Genomic DNA, 19564 nt, shown 5'->3' on the forward strand with positions numbered 1-19564 from the left:
TAAAATAACCTCTTCTAGTTGGACTAGACTTGTAATAGCAGATCATTATTTCCTTGTTGGCATTTTCCGTATATTTTTTTTGGTTAAGTGACGTTTCTTCCAGTAACCTTGCAGTCTCCAGCCCTGGTTGCTCAACTGAAGATCCTGAGACCTGTTGCCCACTTGCCACCAGATGTCCAGGGACTATAGCACCTGGCGCGGTCCTTGTAGACCTGGGCAACGACCGATCCGGTATAGATTTATTAAAGTTACGTCTCACCATATTGTTGATGGGAGAGGCACTCTGTCTGGCTCCTCCGGTGAGACCTGTCCAGTATGGTTGGACCTCTGGCATAGCTCTCACCTTCCTCAGAGCACACAAGCCCTACAACCATGCCAAGATAGTGCCTCACTGGGGGATGATGATGGTGATGATGATGATTAGAGAGCCAGCATGGTGTAGTGGTTAGAGTGCTGGACTAGGACCAGGGAGACTCGAGTTCAAATCCCCATTCAGCCATGACACTTGCTGGGTGACTCTGGACCAGTCACTTCTCTCTCAGCCTAACCTACTTCACAGGGTTGTTGTGAGGAGAAACTTAAGTATGTAGTACACTGCTCTGGGCTCCTTGGAGGAAGAGAGGGATGTAATGTAATGTAATGTAATGTAATGAAATAAATAAATAAATAAATGGGTTTACCATTGCCATCTCCCGCACAGTATGAGATGATGCCTTTCAGCATCTTCCTATATCACTGCTGCCCGATATAGGTGTCCCCCATATTATGAGAAACGTACCAGCGGGGATTCAAACCGGCAACCTTCTGCTTCTTAGTCAAGCATTTCCCCGCTGCCTATACTATAACCTATAAAGCCCTAAACAGCCTGATAAATTAATTAACTGATTAAGCACCATCAAGTCAGTGTTGATTCTTAGCGACCATACAGATAGATTCTCTCCAGGATGATCTGTCTTTAACTTGGCCTTTAAGTTCTCTCAGTGGTACTTTCATTGCTGTCGTAATAGAGTCCATTCACCTTGCTGCTGGACATTGGTCATCGTCTTTTCTTTCCTTCAACTTTCCCCAGCATCATGGACTTCTCAAAGGAGCTATGTCTTTGCATAATGTGTCCAAAGTATGATAGTCTGAGCGGGGTGGAACCACCATTGAGCAGACGGATTCAAAGAACCTCGGCCACCGCACCTCAGAGGCTGCACACACTACCCCCGTGTCCGATGTCAAATGCGCAGCCCCATTTGGGAGCTAAATCGTCCAGAGCTGCGTTCGTAGCACAGCCAGAGCAACTCTCCCTGCCTTTTAAAGGCAGACATCAGATGTAGGGGGCGGGGCTAGGGGGGCTGAGGCGGCGGCAGAACCCAGGCCGTCTCTGGCCTCCCTCTGCGCCTGAGTTTGAGTCTGGTCATTTGTACCTTGAGTGAAAATTCTGGATTTATTTGGTCTATGATCCATTTGTTTGTTTTCCTGGCTGTCCATGGTAACCTCAAAAGTCTTCTCCAGCACCAACGTTCAAAAGTGTCAATACTTTTTCTAAAGTCCAGCTTTTGTATCCATAGAGTGTCACAGGAAAAACCACTGTCCGAATTATTCTAATCTTTGTAGGTATAGACAAGTCTAAACAGCTTGGGCCCTGGATATTTAAGAGAACATCTTCTTCGCCATGACCTCCACTGCCCATTGAGATCAACTGGAGAGATTCATCTGTAGTTGCCACCAGCTTGTCTGGTGGCTACTCAGAGACGGGCCTTCTCTATTTCTTCCCCCGAGGCTTTGGAATGCACTCCCTGCTGAAATAAGAGTGTCCTCAACTCTGATAACTTTTAAGAAGACAGTTAAGCCACATTTGTTTCACCCTAGTTTTTAATTAGACTTAGAGTTTTTAACGTTGTATTAAATTAAATTTTAATGTTTTGTTTTAATTTGTACTGTATTGCTGTAAACTGCCCAGAGACATACATTTTAGGTGATACATATGTTGAATAAAAAAATATGGTTATCACAACAAAAGGAGAAAAATTAGAATCAGTTGCAACATTCCACCTTGGCCTAAGGTAATGTAAATATAAGGAATTCACTGTAAATAGTTCTGTTCTACATACAGTCCATTAAGCTAATGTTATCCAACAATGAGACAGAACAGATGAGTCATCCTGTTTTATCACACTTGTGCATCACAAAGTAACTTAAAAAACCTTACAGGATTAACTTCCTTCACATTAAGATAAAATAATTATGGTATCAGGGGAATATAGTTCTATTTGCATTTACTATTTCCTTGCAAAGTTTAATTTTAAGGCAACCTTTTATTATGTATACTAAGTAAAATTCAACATTAATGTTATTTTCTCAGACAACTAAAATTTACTACATAGTTATACACAAACTTGATCCAACATAAGATTGTTTGAAATTATAAAACAAAGGGAGAAGGAAATAATGGATCTGCTTTAATATGGCAAACGAGGAGAGGCAGCTTGAAAAAATGGACTAGGGCCTTTCCAGATATTAGTTTTACCTTTAGTGCTAACACTTGTGATTGTCTCATCCAGTGTGATATGCTGTCATATGTAATGAAGAATAGGGTGTGAAGGAAGCAAGTCCAAAGGATAGCCTTACTTTAGTTTGTTGCTTTGATTTTGATTTTTTGTGTTCTAAATATTTAAAAATATGTACATTGTGTTATTCCTTGGAGATCCCAGAGAAGTCCCATCTAAAAAACTGATCAGGTCCACAGCTGCTTAGTTTCAATAATCCGGATCCCTTTTTGCTTTTTTTAAAGTGATCCAGTGTGCTGCAGTGGTTAGAGTGCTGGACTAGGACTGGGGAGACCCGAGTTCAAATCCCCATTCAGCCATGAAACTAGCTGGCTGACTCTGGGCCAGTCACTTCTCTCTCAGCCTAACCTACTTCACAGGGTTGTTGTGAAAGAGAAAATTAAGTATGTAGTACACCGCTCTGGGCTCCTTGGAGGAAGAGCGGGATATAAATGTAATAATAATAATAATAATAATAATAATAAAGAAACAGGGAGATAATTGTTGCAGAGCTGGAGAAGAGAAGTACCTGAGTTATGTTTATTATTAAAAAGGCAAACTAGTGACGTATTGCTGCCCCTGGAAGTTACAACCGTGTTGATGCTTGCAATGTGATCCAATTTGTTAAAAAGGCAGGGCTAAAATAGATGTTCCCATAATTGAGGGGTATAATAGGAACCATTCTGCTTCTAAAGGAAAAAATCTCTTAAGAACATCAGGCCCAAGAATGCCCATCTAGTCCAGCATCCTGTTTCACACAGTGGCCCACCAGAAGCCACTGGAAGCTTGCAGGCAGGAGTTGAGGGCATGCCTTCTCTCCTGCTGTTACTCTCCTGCAACTGGTACTCAGAGGCATCCTGCCTTTGAGGCTGGAGGTGGCCTACAGCCTTCCAGCCGTTGATAGACCTCTCTTCTATGAAGCTATCCAAACCCCTCTTAAAGCCATCCAGGTTGTTGGCTGTCACCACATCTTGTGGCAGAGAATTCCATAAGTTGATTATGCGTTGTATACTCTTCTTGGATAATAAACTAAATACTGTATCTGGAAAATACCTTAGCAAGCATCTTCTCTCACCTCTAAGGTGAGTTTAATCTTAAGAAATCACCCACCCAGCCTTTCAAATGAAAGGCAATGAAGAGCTTGCTACTAAAAACAGATCAACCCATTACCAGTCTAGGATACAAACAAGCTGCAGACAAAGATCAACACCACATCTTATTTTCTTGAAGAGTTCTGTGTAATTTGGAAAGTCAAACTGTGTTTTGAATACTAGTTGGTCCTAATTAAGGTACTATTTTATTTTTAAAAATACAAAATTTTATTTCCCAAAGTAACCAATTCCTGATACAAGTGCAGGCAACATTTCAGAACAAATCTCAAAATAATGCAATTTCTAGCTCATAATATGCTTTCCCATCCTAGTTCAACTAATTCTCTCTTTATTTTGGCAATATAAATTACCTTCCAATTTCACACCACTATGGACAGCATGAAGATCTTGTATACTTTTAGTTTAACTACCCGGCTATATTCATAATTGAAATGGTTTTTAAAATGCCAGAGCTTCAGAAGAAACTGAGGTTTCCCACTACTGTAGGGTGAAGAGACTGAGGACTCCCACTACTGCAGGGTGAAGTAGAGGTTCTCAGTCATATCTGTGCTTGTGAGTACAGGATTTGAAATAATATATTCTACTTCAATGTGAAATACGAAGCTATGATCTTAGGTATGTGGTGTTATTGGCTCACAGTGATGAGTGAGGATCTAGAACATTTAGTCATTAGGCGCAGCGGGGAAATGACTTGACTAGCAAGCCAGAGGTTGCTGGTATGTTTCCCAGACAATGCGAAACACCTATATCGGGCAGCAGCAGATGCTGAAAGGCATCATCTCATATTGTATGGGAGATGGCAATGATAAACCCCTCCTGTATTCTGTCAAAGACAACCACAGGGCTTTGTGGTCGCCAGGGGTTGACACCGACTCAATGGCACACTTTACCTTTAATATATGGTTTTAAGGCCCAGTTCATCTAAGAATGTGTAGGTTCTCCCCTGCATACCTAGAATGTTAACCATCTTCAATAAAAGTGTTTTAAATATAAGTTTAGCAATTACTGTTACGTGTAACTAGCATCAAAACTTGTTTCCCAGAAATGTCTATAAAAAATGGCAAGCACAGCCAAAGCAAGCAGTATATGGAGACATATCTACTGATAATTAGCAAGTAGTACTAAATGAATGATAAAACGTTTCATTACAGCCACAATCCACGGTAAGACACATCCTGTCACTCAGAGGCCATGGGGCAGCATAGCTCACCTGCTTAATTTGTGGCATGACTGTACAAATAATGAAAGGGCACTTTATAATTAAGTATGCTAGGGTGTGTTTATGAAAGAGGTTCCAAAATCACCTCAGGGTAAGTATTTTGTATGAAAACAACTAGCCTATTGTTGTTCTTATACCAAAGTACAGGCGCTCTGAATATTCCACAAATGTCTAAGATGTAAATCCACCTAAGAAACCCAAATATTATTTCCAGAACAATTTTTGTCTATCTCTAGCTTCTGCTTGTCTTCCAATATCTGCTCCCTGATCCTACCAGGAAGGTGTGCACAATTTGGTAAATCCTCACTACCCTGATGATTCGTGCCAGAGTTACTGTTGAATTAACATGGCTGAACAATTCAGGGGCTGCAGGAAACAAAAGGCTGTTTCATTTGCTCAAAATGGCATCTCCTGTACCCCTTCTCCAGAAGCGATTTGCAGTGTGATTAAATAAATGCTATTTTGACTTGCACTGAAGTGGATACAGCCCAGTCAGGTTAGACAACAAGCTAAGGTTGTTAAACACAGCTTTCAGATGTTGTAGCATACTATTATTTTCAAACAAATAAAACACTGCATCAGTAACAATTGTGTTGCACCCTGAAGGACTTTTATACAATATGAAAAATAGCACTCAACTTATGCCTAGACAATGAATTATCTGCCCATTTCCTCAAGTAAACCAGTCACTGCAACCCCAAGAGCACCTTTTCAAGCTATGTTCAAACACTGGCCAATGTTCCCTAGAGGAACAGCCATGCTTGTCAAGTAATGGCAGATTCACAAATGCCAAGGCCACATAAAGTGTTCCCATTCCTTTTACCTCTGGAACAATCTTTATGTTATGGGTCATGATCCACCACTATAGCATGGGATCCTTATAGCTGGACTAAAAACAGCTGACTTGAGAACAAGGAAGAAAAGCACTGTGACTTCGGGGTGGGTGCATCAGCAAGTGAAGACAGGTAGCACCTACACAGGATCCCACAAGATCATATACACTATTAATTCATGCCAATAATGAACTACCACTCCCTGGCTTTATAATCAATCACTCTCGGATTAGAACTAGCAGGTACATATATACATGTTTTGAGAAGGCAGAGGGTTGGGGTACAAATTCAACCTTTAACAGATATTAATCATCCTAATTGTACTCATAACAGCATTGTTAATGGGTAACTCATGGCCATTAAGTGATCGCCTGTAGTGGCTCCCCTTAGCACATTTTTTGGTAGCTACTCTTGACTTCCCCTTATGACACAACATTATTCCAGAAACAAAATTACCACCTCGCCTTGAAACTCATACTCCCTTCCAACATTTCATCGCAAATAAGTGTCACCTAACATGCGATTAGGGGCAGAGAAGAAAAATAAGGCAATTACAAGAAGCTTGGGGTTATGGTTCAAAAATAAACAATCTTATGGACATTGCCCCCCTCCCCTGAGGCAAGGGAGTCAGCAGCAGAATATCCCCGGTATTGCTTTTCCTTCTTTGTATATAACTAAGTGCCCCCCCCCATCTCGTCTTCCATAGTCGGAAAAAAAAAAGGTGCTGGGAGTCTGGAACTCAAGGCTGCCTCCGAGCTGAAGCACTCCTTCCGACTTCTAGGAACTTCCTACACTCAGTTTTAAGTGTGTGTGCGTTTTGCGGGGGGTGCAATTCGACTGGCTGTGGCTTCGCAGAAAGAGGCACTCTTCACATGTTCAGAAGCACTTTCGCTACTGGGAAGAGATATCGAGAACGAGCCCCGGAGATATCGGGAACGAGCCCCACCCCTCCTCTAAAAATGAGAAGCCACTGCCTTAGTAATCCCGCCCCCATAGGACCCCGAAGGAGATCAAGCCCGGCTCCCGCCCCCCTCGAAGTCCCACAGAGGACAAAAGCCAAACGCCGCCTCCTCTACCCCTTCCCAGGCATGGGCGCCGACGAGCCCTCTTACGCCACCACAGACTCGCCCAGTCCAGGCAGGAACGGGCGATAAGGACCCACCTTGCTCTTCACTTCCATGGTGCCGAGGCCGCGGCTTCCCCCTCCGCCTCCGCGATGGACCCGGTTCATACCGCTGGCGAGGAGCCCGTCCGCCCGCTCGGCGATGTGAGGGGGGCTGGACGCACGGCGGAGCGCGGCCGCCCCTCAGCTGAGCCTGTCACCTCCCGTCTCCGTCTGAGGAGAAGCCGCCGCCGTCGCGAGCTCGACCTCACAGCCCTTTGGGGGAGGGGCAGCCCGGCAGCCTCCTCCTGGCACCTGCAGCAGCACCAGCCAGGGAGGGGGAGCGGTGCGCGCGCGAGAGAAGGCGCATGCGTGCCGCGGACGCTCGCGGAACCAAGCGAGGGAAAGCCCCAGCGCACCTGCAGCAATCACGCATGCGCACCTGTTGCTCCGGGAGAAGGAGGAAGGAGAGGTAGACGTCGTCGGCGCCGCAGCAGCACCTGCCGCGGGCGCCGTGAACGCGCCTGCGCCCGGAGGGGAATACCTGCCGGGTTGGATTCCAGAGGAGGGGATTGGAGAACGCATGCGCGCCTGCTCCGAGTGTTTTGTAGAAGGGTGACGTGGGGGCGGGAAGGGACGCGATTAGGAGGGGTGTGTTTGTGCGTGGTGTGTGTTAGTGGAGAGAAGAAAAGGCATTACAAGAGTTGGGATCTCCGTTCCGCCCAGCAGAAGAGCGGAAGGGGGCAGTGCTCTTCTTACCCCAAGCTCATAATAGGGTTCTTGGGCAAGAGAAGCGCTGCTGGACTAGATTGAGGCGGGGGGCATCAGTTTCGACCTTTTGTTCTCCACTGCGGCTAACCAGATGTCTCTGGGAAGCCCACGAAAGCACTAAGGTAGTAGTGCTTTACTTGTTTTCCGTAGGAAACGTGTGAGAAAGTGCTTCTGAGCATGCAAAGAGTGCCTTTTCTCAGGGAACCCCTTCATCCCTCACACACCATAGACCTGCAGGGGGAAGGGGTCAAGACATTGCATTTGCACCCTCATTATCTTTTTGGCACAGCAAAAACTGCAATAGGCTCTCTCTAATGTCTGGCCCTTTAATGTTTTTAAAATTATCTGCGATGCACCCCTTAGTGACTTAGTGATGCACCCCCAAGTTAGTGATGCACGTTAGTGATGCACCCCCAAGTTAGTGGAGGTGGAGGGTAGGTCTTGCCATCACTGTTACAGTGTCCCAGAATGCAGTGCTTTCCTTTGCCATTCACTTAGAGCAGGTTGGGTGAATGGGCAAACCTGGCCCTCCAGTGGTTGTTGAACTACAACTCCCAGCATCATCCCTCAGCCACAATATTGTGGCTGGAGATGCTGGGAGTTGTAGTCCCAAAACAGCTGGAGGGCCAAGTTTGCTCAACCCTTAGAGCAATCCTTCACTTACATAGAAGAAAGTAAATAGGCAGCCCCTTCTACTGAGTCAGACCACAGGTTCATCTACTTCAGTATTGCCTACACAGATTGGCAGCAGCTTCCTAGGGCCTCGGGTCTTTTTCAGCCCTGCACCAGAGGATGCAGTCACCCCATTCCATGTGGATCGGAGAGGATTCACCATTGGAGATGTTCTACCCACCCACAGAGCTGGGCAGAGGAAGGCCACACCTGTCTCATCATGACCTTATGTTTCCTTGGAACTCTGTGTCTCCCAGTTCCCCTAAGAGGGGCTTACCCAACAGTTTGAGAACCATAGGGCTAGCAGGGCAGCAGCTTCATTGTTTAGGCTGATAAAACTGGATTTTTTGAAATTTGGAGTTTCTATAATGAAAAATGCACCATTTTGTGGTATTTAAATGTAATTATGTTTTTTTCTAACCCCCCCCCCCTTAAGACAAGTGTTTTGAAATTAAGATCTGCATAGTTCCTTAGTCAGCTGCTGGACCATGTACGAGCAGCTTGGTCAGCGTCTGAACTATTTTAAAAGTTGATTTCCCATTTGAGGGAAAACAGGTTGTTTTCATTGACTACGGTTAGATAGAAAAAGAGTCTACGGCTGCAGTTCTCTAAACATGTTTGCAGGGAGTCAGCCATATTGGGCAATAGGTACTTCTGAGTAAACTTGCATAAGATTGGATTGTTTTTTTATCTAAAATCCAAAGATTTTGGCTGAACTCATCAAACGTGAGCCCCTGGATGTTGTTGGACTACACCTCCCATCAGCCCCAGCCACAATGGCTGGCCATTGTGGTGGTGGGTGATAGGAGCTGTAGTCCAGTAGCATCTGGAGGCTCACGTTTGAGAACTCCTGGCTCTATTGGTTTTTGAGTTTGCCTTTCTTCTGGATGCTCACTTCAAGCAAATTATGTAACCATTTAAATGTATTATGTGCAGCAAGCAGGAATCAGTCCTTTGATTCCATTCCATTTGAGATTACCAGAAACTACAAGAGAAGAGCCAGGTCGACTCTGCTTTTCTTCTCCCACTTTCCTTAACTTCTGCTGGACTAAGCAAAGAAAAATGGAAAGTTGAGGCAATCACAGATCTTGTAGGAGGATTTGCCTGTCAGTTGAATTGAACCGTCCTGCTTCTGAGATGCAAGAGCTGGGTAGCTGAGCTTTGGGTGCTTAAACCCATCATGTGAATGGTTTTATCGCTACAGATTTATGAGGTTTCTCTGGAGGAAGTATATTTCTCCCCTTGCATTCCTGAAGTTGTTGAAGTTCCATATAAGGAGGGTGTGGCTGAAAGGTTTCTTGAAGACAACAAGGTACATTCATCATGTTAAATCACTGGAAACAACCTAATAAAAATGTATTAATCACTAGTTTGCTTGCGTCACATAAATGACTTGGTAGTCAAGGTAGGAAGGAAAGTGAACAGTTCAGTTTCAGATTATAGTAAAGAAATGGGCAGGTCTTCTGTTCCTGGATAAAGCACAAGATTAGAGAGCTATTTTAGTCACAAGTGCTGCAAAACCCATGAGTCAGACTATTCAACATTTTTTCCCCACTGCCCCCAAAGAAAGGAATTATTTACACCAACCTGTTCAGAGCTAGATGAGGAGGCTTTTAATGTCCAATGCAAATTTTATTATGACACTCGTGTTTGATCCTTAAGATCAGTTTGTTAGATCTAAATATGCTTCAGATTCCTTGGATTATAAAACCTTAATTCATATTGCATAAAAACACATTTGCAAAATATGGACATTCCCCCATCCATTTCAAGTGCATTAAAACATTTGATTTTTCATTTTCAAGGGTAGAAACAAACATTTGGGGAGGTTGTGAAAATCCTGTTAAATAACATTTGAAGCAGTGGCATGAAAAAACTTAAAGAATGACATTAACTTTTTTCCAGGCTGTTTCACGTGACCATTGAGTACACGGCCATGTCTTGAAAACCTGCACTGACAGGAGCTAGATTAGAAGACACCTGAGATTCTTCCCAACTCTAAAGAATCTCAGGGGTCTTCTAATCTAGCTCCTGTCAGTGCAGGTTTTCAAGACATGGCCGTGTACTCAATGGTCATGTGAAACAGCCTGGAAAAAAAGTTAATAAAAAGGTTAATTTCTAATTCTGAAAATTAAAATGCTTGGGTGAAAAAATAAGTCTTTAGAAATTTTTTTAAAGGTTGTCAGAGAAGGGGAGGTTCTCAGGAGGGATTCCAGAGTCTCAGGGCAGCAACATTCCAGAAGCAACCAAGAAGGCCTGTCCCTGCTTAGCCAGCAGACAAGCTGGTGGCAACTACAGAGCAACCTCTCTGGATGATCTCAATGGGTGGTGAGGCTCATGGCGAAGATGACGTTCTCTTAAATACCCAGGGCCTAAGCTGTTTAGGGCTTTATAGATTATAACCAGCACCTTGTATTTTGCCCAGAAATTTATTGGGGCGATTCTCACGATCAACAAAAATCGGGCTAGCAGTGTCTAGCCCGATTTTTGTTGACCGTAAGAACCACCGGGCTCGCAGCTGAGCCTGGTGGTTCTTGAGCGGGTAACCCGCTCGAGAACCCCTGCTAAAAAGCAGGTTTGTGGAGTGAGCGCTCCAGCAAACTTGCTTTTTAGGATCATGAGTAGCTGCGGTGTGCCTTCGTGCTGCACCTACTCATGAGTAGACACCCAGCCGGGGGGCTCCCCAGTATGCCCTGCACACTCGCGCAGGGCATACTGGGGCTTGCAGGGGCCACGCGGCCCCCGCTCCCCCCACCCTTCGCCGGCTCCATCACGGAGCCGGCCATCGTGTGGACGGCCGATCCGGCCGCCCAGGGCTCCCTACCTGCTCGTGAGCGGGGAGAGCGGGTTTAGCCCGCTCTTCCCGCTCACTGCCCCAAACCGAGTCTCACTGATTGTGAGACCCGGTCCATTGATAGCCAGTGTACCTCTTTTAGTATGGAAGTAGTAACATGGTCTCTCTTGGATGACCCGGAGACCAATCTGGCATCCACATTAAATATATATATATGTTTCTGAGCTAGAGGAATGCATGTGCCCAAATGTGTGTGTGGAAGTGAGTGTGTGCATGGGGAATATATGATAAAGGTGAGAGGGAAAAGAACAGTTTGTTTTCCACCATGACCATACAATTCTTCTGCAGCAAAGGCAGGGGGCAGTGTGGGGGGGGGGGAAGAAGACTAGTTGATCAGGGGGCCCTCTTTGCTTCTTGTCCCAGGGCCCATTCCAGCCTTGCTGTGTTCCTGGTCTTCAGTCCTTTTGATTTCAGAGGACTGTAGAAATTAATCACATGCTTAATGCTGGAATCCTATACACGCTTTTCCTGGAAGTAAACCCTATTGAACACAATGATGTTCTCTCCAGAATAAACTTGCATAAGATTGCATTGTAAATCTCTCCCATTGCGATCAATGAAACCTAAAGTAAAGTGTGCCATTGAGTCGGTGTCAACTCCTGGTGACCACAGAGCCCTGTGCTTGTCTTTGGTAGAATACAGGATAGGTTTACCATTGCCTCCCCCCACACAGCATGAGATGATGCCTTTCAGCATCTTGCTATATTGCTGCTGCCTGATATAGGTGTTTCCCATAGTCTAGGAAACATACCAGCGGAGATTCGAACTGGCAACCTTTGGCTTGCTAATCAAGGCATTTCCCCGCTGTGCCATTAGGTGGCCCCCGGAAAGGACCAGTTCAGACAATATTCTATCCACCTGGCACCCATATTTGATAAGGACATGCATGCATTCATACCCATCCCCATTCCCAGGAGGATGATACTGTCTACAGGCACTTAATTTGGATTGGATTGTACCCTAACTGTAAAAATAAAAATAAACAATAAATTCCATTCATTACTAGCAACATGTTTTAAGGATTAAGCAAGCAAGGATGATAAGAGAAATTCAGAACACCACGGAGGAAGAAATGCTATCTAGCTCATGTGAATCAGCCTTTACTGCCATAGATAAAACAAAATAATCCGTTACTGATTATTGTTTTTATTCTGCATGTTAAATCTTTGCATATACATTTAACATACTGAGAAATTAGATTAGTCTTCTCTCATCTAAAATTTGAACATTCTAGAATTTATTTGTAAATAGCTGGCGGGGGGTGGGGTGGGGACACACATGGCAGAAGCTGTGTGTAGAGTGTATTATTGTTTATAGCAGGGCTTCCCAACCTTTGCTCCCCAGAGGCTATTAGACTACAATTCCCATCATCCCCAGCCACAGCACCAAAGGCTGAGGATGTTAGGAACTGTAGTCCATCAACTGGAAGTTTTCCACACCTGGCTTTTAGCCTGCATCTCCTCTGGAATTTCGTGGTGTGTCCACATTTTGGCCAGATTTACTCTGAAGTCCCTGTGGGCTATCAGGATGCACTTCACAACACAGTTCGGGTTTTTCACTTTGATTTAGAATGTAGCCCAATTTATATCCGGGGTAAAAGAAATCCACTTTTTGCATCGTTTTTTTGGGGCAGCTTCAAACTCGCATTCAAGTCTCGCAGTAAACCCGCGGTACAGTCTGCTGTCTGGGAAAGCTCCATCTGGCAACACTAAATTGAGAACTTCTGGCTTATAGCATCACCAATGAGCATGGCACTTTGCAGAGAATGAGAACAGTCCTTGCCCCAAGTGGCTAACAAATTTAAAATTGACACAAAGGAGACAATAGTGGAAGGGGAGTAAGGGATAAAATGGAAGAATATTTAATTATTTCATTTACTACTAGAACAAATATTTATATATCACTTTTCAACAAAAGTTTCTAAAGCGGTTTACATAGAGAAATAGTAAATATACTAGATGGATCCCTGTCCCTAAAGGGCTCACAATCTAAAAAGAAACATAAGATAGACACCAGCAACAGTCACTGGAAGAATACTGTGCTGGTGGTGGATAGGGCCAGTTACTCTCTGCCTGCTAAACAGAATCACCACATGAAAAAGGTGCCTCTTTGCCCAGTTAGCAGGGGTAACATGTTCTCAGGTTTAGTTAGAACAGCTAACTAGGGAGTTGGGCCAATGGCTTTATGGAAAAGGCAAGTTTTGAGGAAGGATTTTAAGGAAATAAGAGTGGAGGCATTGCAGAGGCATTCTGGGAGATAGTTCCAGGCAAAAGCTTACTTTAATAATAAAAGAAATGTGAGATTTGCAATTTTCTTAGAATATATAACATCCATTTATAGTTTTGATGTATAACTCTTTTGCTTTACCACCCCCCTCTTGTGCATTAGATTAAAGGCCAATATGAAAAGGCAATCAAAACCATATACATTTCATTAATTGCAGCTTTTTGGGAACTTCCTATTAACCACTTGTTCTCAGAGATCAGTGTGGCAGAGAAGCAATGAATTTTATTGCTACATGGTAGGTTCTTTAAATGTGAAAAATGTACTATCCCACATAACCATGTGAATACTCTTCATTCCTTTGCAGTGATGCTCCTGGTATTTCAACAGGATGATCTGGGTGCATTCTGAGTGTTACAATGCAATCCAGAAATACTTTCTAAGGCACCATAGGAATCAGTGCCCAGGTAGCAGATTCAGGGTTTTAGCCAAAAGACTAAGGTCTTTAATAACTAGGCCTGGTTACTGTATTGTTCTTTTTGTCATGCTCAGATTTCCTCGGGTACCTTGCCTTCCTCTCTGTGTTGCCTGTTGAAGCTGGCTGGGTCTTTCTTTTCTGCCTGCTTCTGTAATCCTTCCGCTGGAGAACATGCTCTATAGATATCCCTGCCCTTTTGACCAACACATACTAGAAAACAGAGGTGCACCTAGGTAATTTTAGAACCTGGACCTGAAGGCCTTGGGAGCCCTCCCCCCCCACCTGCAAATTAAGCATCATCATGCTCCGCCAGGTGACCACTTTACCTGGGACAGACTAAAGAGGATTTGGTGGCTCCCAGGGGCTGTGGAGGCCCTGAGCTTTGGCCAAGAAGTCCAGGGGTAAGAGCATCTCTGCTAGAAAATGAGAAGATTTCCAGGACATATACCACTTATCTGACTCTCGTTCTGCAAAAAATTCGCACCTACCATTTAGCCCAATTCCCTGCAATATTTCCAAAATCTTTAAGATAAATTTTTTTCACACTGGTTTCCAGGAAAGCAATCAGATTCTGACATCCTGTGTTGTCTATTGAAACTTAATAATTCAGACTCCACTTTGATGTTAGTGACAGCTTTATTTGTACAACTTCAGGGCAGGGCGTTTTTCATGCAAGGCTTTTAGCTCGCTTCTCCTCCGGATTGGAGCGGGTGCATTCACTTATTGGCCAGATTTACCTCAAAGTCCCTGCAAGCTGTTGGGGAGCACTTCACACACAATTCATGTTTTTCATTGCACGTTAAGAGTGTAGCCCAGTTTATATCCAATGTTAAAAAATCCACTTTTTGCTTCAGTTTTTTGGGGGCAACTTCAAACTCACAGTAAAGCCTTGTAGTAAACTCATTTTAAAAAGCCTGCTGTGTGAAAAATGCCCAGGTCTTTCCACACAGGCCTGCAACAGAGTTTCTCCTAGTCCCAGATCTGGAGTCTGGGCTGTCTTTAAGGGATCAGTCAACAGTTGATTCACTGTACCTGAATTTATCCAAATCCAAGATGAGGTCCCCCCCCCAGTAATTTCCTGTTAAATATAGGGGAGTCATCTTGAATCCAGAGTCCTCTTTCTTTTGGGTAAATACAGGAATAACATATATTTAATCTCTATCTTTTAAGGCATCGTATTACATTCAGAGTCACCTCCTATTTAGCTAAATATGGTACCATACAGTCTCTCCCTCCCAGGGCCAGTCTGTCCATATAAGTGACCTAGGCAGTTTCCTAAAGCTCCAAATTTTAAGGGACACCATACCATGCCAAAGAGAATAGCTCTAGCCCTTCTCCTGCTAATGTGACCTCACAATCCATGAAATAAAATGTTTAATTGCACAGCTGAAGAGAGGGAATTTGCCTGGCTATGATTATATCCCCCCTGATCTCTTGCTGTCTAACACAGACTGGTGGGCCCCTATTCTGGCAGAACTATTTGCATATATAGATCGAACGGCTCACATCCCTGAAGATTGGGGTCTTGCCATTGTTGTCCCAATACACAAAAAAGGAACGCGGGACGACCCAGGCAATTATAGACCGATAAGTTTGCTCAGCGTAATAAGTAAATTGTATGCAAAGCACTTATGTATCAAGCTGTGTGAGTGGATGGATCAGGAGGGCATTATAGAACCGGAACAGGCAGGTTTTAGTGCTGGTAGGTCAGTAATGGATCATTGCATTGTATTACAACACTTAATAGAAAGATATGTGTATAAGAGGAAAACAGCCCTCCATGCAGCCTTCATCGACTTCCGAATGGCTTTTGACTCTATATCTAGAGGAATTCTCTGGGCCAAGTTATCTAAAACTTCAATTGACAAAAGACTATTGTTACTAATATATAAACTATATGAGAACTCAACCCTCTGTATACGGCTTAATTCTACAGGTCAACTTTCAAGGAAGATACCCATAAATAGGGGAGTTAGACAGGGTTGCATCTTAGCTCCCTTCCTATTCAACTTTTATGTGAACAGTTTAATCCAACAGCTGCAAGGTTCGGACATACATGCACCTAAACTGGCAGACAAACATCTGCCTATACTCATGTATGCCGATGACGCTGTAATTCTATCACAAACTAGAATAGGTTTAAAAAGAGCTTTGGGTGTTTTGGTAAGCCATTGCAAGAAGGAACAATTAGTAATAAACTATTTTAAGACAAAAATTCTTCGTTTTAGTTCTAAACATCGGAATTTTAACTGGTCAATTGAAGATCACAATGTAGACCAAGTAAAGCAAATCAAATACCTTGGGATAGTGTTTCAATTCAATGCCTATAAAACGGGCCATATTAGATCGGTAGTTGATACGGCCAAACGTAGTATTATAGCCATTCTGAAATTCTTCTGGTCCCAGGGAGGGAACTACATTCCTGCTGCCATTAAACTTTATAAGGCCAAAGTGATTCCCCAACTCCTTTACGGGACACAATTGGGACCGTATACCAACTTTAAAGATTTGGGAAAAATTCAAACCGGTTTTTTTGGTGTACCCAACTGCGTTTCCAATTCAGTGATACGCATGGAGGCGGGCGTACTGACATTGGAAACCAGGGCTTGGCTCCTAAGGATATTTTATTGGCTTAAACTTCATCTGCATCTGGTAGGGCTAATTCCAAAGCTTCTTGCGGCTGAGCCTCAGGCACCTTGGTCTAACAAAACGATAGATAAACTTTGCCAATGCGGCCTATCACCCACTCTATTATTAGAGAGCGGTGAGAACACAGCCCGCAGTCTAGTACAACAGAGATTGGTCGATATAGACATCCAGGAAGAGAAGGCTTGTTTACCATCTTTCTATAAACAAATATATGCTAAGACGGATCTTGCCCCAGCAACGTATTTATTTACGATCACTTTGAGTAAATTCAGATGGGCCTTCTCCAGGGCTAGGTTCAATGCTTTCCCATCTGCAATGCTGTATGGGAAGTATTTGAAGCTATTATATGAAGAACGGAAATGCCCCTGTGGAGAGGCGATCAAAACCATGGCCCACATACTTTTAAAGTGTTCAATATACCAAAACTTGAGGTCTCAATTAATCGGCCCACTGGTAAATGATATGAGGGGACAACCTGAGGATCTTGTTGTAGCATATTTATTAGCAGATAAAGATGTAAATATTTCATATGTTGTGGCTAAATTCTGTTATGTGGTCACCAGATTAAGAACTTCAAAAGAATAGAATACAGCTTTGGGTTCCTTACTGTTAATTTTATATTATGCGTATACAATTACACCTTTCCAATGCCATTATTTTATTTTATTTTTATGTGTAATTATTATTAATCAAAAGCTGCTAGCCATTTATGTGTAACTGATTTTCTATTATTATTTTTCCTTTTAACTATGTAAAGATTTTTATTTCTTTTTTGATCAAAGACCGTAAATAAAGTATGTATGTATGTAATGTGACCTCAGCAGAGCCCTTAAGGCCTCTGCCCTCTCACTTGCGCACTTGGGTGATTGCTCATCTTGCACTTGTGTTAACGCACTGTCTTGAGAGATGCATCCATGATCCTCCTCCTGGAGGAGAGCTGGTCTTGTGGTAAAGGTAAAATGTGCTGTCGAGTTGTCAACTCCTGGCAACCACAGAGCCATGTCTTTGGTAGAATACAGGAGGGGTTTACCATTGCCTCCTCCCACGCAGTATGAGATGATGCCTTTCAGCATCTTCCTCTATCGCTGCTGCACGATAGAGGTGTTCCCCATAGTCTGGGAAACATACCAGCAGAGATTTGAACCGGCAACCTCTGGCTTGCTAGTCCAGTCATTTCCCCACTGCGCCATTGTGGTAGCAAGCATAAATTGTCCCCTTTGCTAAACAGGGTCCATTCAATTTTTCACACAATGGAGCCAGCACGCACTTCTTCTGGAGCATTGTCCTGAGTGTGTTACTGCTGTGAGAATGGGCTTTGGGAGAAGTACCTGCTGACTCCATTGTGCAAAAATGCATGCATAAGGTGCGGTGATGGTGCAGTGGGGGCGGTCCTGCTGCATGCTGCTATTTACGTGCACGCTTTGCTAGTCAGGATGTTTGCCACTGATTCCACTTTCCATCTGCAGACCTCTGTGTCCCTTAGAATATGTCCCTTAGAATATGTCCCTGAGGGAAATTCAAGAGCAGATTGGGGCAGGTCCAAAGGTCAGAAGAGGAAAAAAGAATCATTAGGAATCACCTCTCTTGCTCCTTGTGCAAGTGGGAACTACTAACAGGATGCTGCCCACTGTGTAATAATGGAGGGGAACATGAGGCTCTTCGAAAATGACCCTTGGTATACTAATAGAGATCTTACAAGCATGTCCTTATTTCCATCCACTGAAATGTTGGAGGGTATGCATTCATTGTCTGCCAGGTGGCGTCCATCACTCACACTTCTACTCCCACCCTCCATTTGTCATGTTCCTTTAAAGAGTCAAGTACCATACTGTGAAACCTGGACAAGGACCTTTCATTATATACCTGGAAAATAGGAAGTCCATCTCTAGCTGTGCATACAGTGTCCAAGACCCATATACAGCTCACAAGACATGCAAGGACTTACATGAATCCCAAGAGATGTTTTTGTGTATGTGTGTCTTAAAACGTCAGAGCACCACATAAGGTCAGAAATTGCTTTTGAAATGCCTCTCACTTCAAAGGCCCTGTGAGATAGGGGGCTGCTGTTATAGAAACACACATTCAAAGCCTGCTAGGGCATACAGAAGAAATTGTACAGCTGTTTGGATTCTTTCCAGCATTGCATGCCATCAGTGGATCTTATTGCACAAACCCTGCCAATTATATCTAATTCGTTCAGTCATTTGAAATGTGTACAGTACTTAACAATAACAAAACATTGCCATTTTATAGCAAAAAATATTTGTCCTGCAGAAGAGTTTCTTGGGAGCTTAGATTAGACGGAATCCACAGGATAGGAATGTTTTAGATTCTGATCCTTTAGTATTAGTCGTGGTGGGAAGAGTTCCTTACAGTTATACGATAAACCAATTAAGGACTGGCAACAAAATGTTGCAGTATAGAATAGGTTATGTCTAGTGCTGAATTGTGAGTTTATTATCTGACTCTGTGTGTGTGTGTGTGTGTGTGTGCACGGCAAGCACACAAACACTAATTAGCAGATTAATAGTGCACCACTTTCAAGGAAATTGGGACCTTCTGCATGCAAGCATGCAGATACTCTTCTCAGAGTGGCCCCATCATCTGGAGAGGAGAGCTGGTCTTGTGGTAGCAAGCATGACTTGTCCCCTTAGCTAAGCAGGGTCTGCCCTGGTTGCATATGAATGGGAGACTTGATGTGTGAGCACTGTAAGATATTCCCCTCAGGGGATGGAGATTGCTCTGGGAAGAGCAGAAAGTTCCAAGTTTCCTCCCTGGCATCTCCAAGATAGGGCTGAGAGAAATTCCTGCCTGCAACCTTGGAGAAGCTGCTGCCAGTCTGTGTAGACAATACTGAGCAAGATGGACCTATGGTCTCACTCAGTATATGGCAGCTTCCTATATTCCTATCCTCTAAGGGGAATATCTTACAGTGCACACCCGTAGTCTCCCATTCAAATGCAAACCAGCAGGGGCGTATCTAGGGCAGGGCAGGCAGGGCACGTGCCCCGGGTGACACTTGAAGGGGGATACCATTTCTAAAAATGAATTTTTTAAAAAAATGGCCACCAAAACCAAAATGGCCACCACACATGCTCAAATGGCCTCTATGAGGCC

At 43.8% G+C, this 19564-nt stretch overlaps 1 protein-coding gene across 1 annotated transcript in view; it reads right to left on the reverse strand.

The window, feature by feature from the left end:
- The window catches only part of PARD6B (par-6 family cell polarity regulator beta), a 35817-nt gene extending 28432 nt beyond the window's left edge, over positions 1-7385 (reverse strand). The window contains exon 1 of the mRNA XM_053250852.1: positions 6861-7385. Within this exon, the coding sequence (XP_053106827.1) occupies positions 6861-6929 (69 nt within the window). The 5' untranslated portion in view covers positions 6930-7385. The remainder of the gene's footprint in view (positions 1-6860) is intronic.
- Positions 7386-19564: the final 12179 nt, after the last annotated feature.

Source organism: Hemicordylus capensis, chromosome 4 (assembly GCF_027244095.1).
Source record: "Hemicordylus capensis ecotype Gifberg chromosome 4, rHemCap1.1.pri, whole genome shotgun sequence".
Classification (NCBI taxonomy): domain Eukaryota; kingdom Metazoa; phylum Chordata; class Lepidosauria; order Squamata; family Cordylidae; genus Hemicordylus; species Hemicordylus capensis.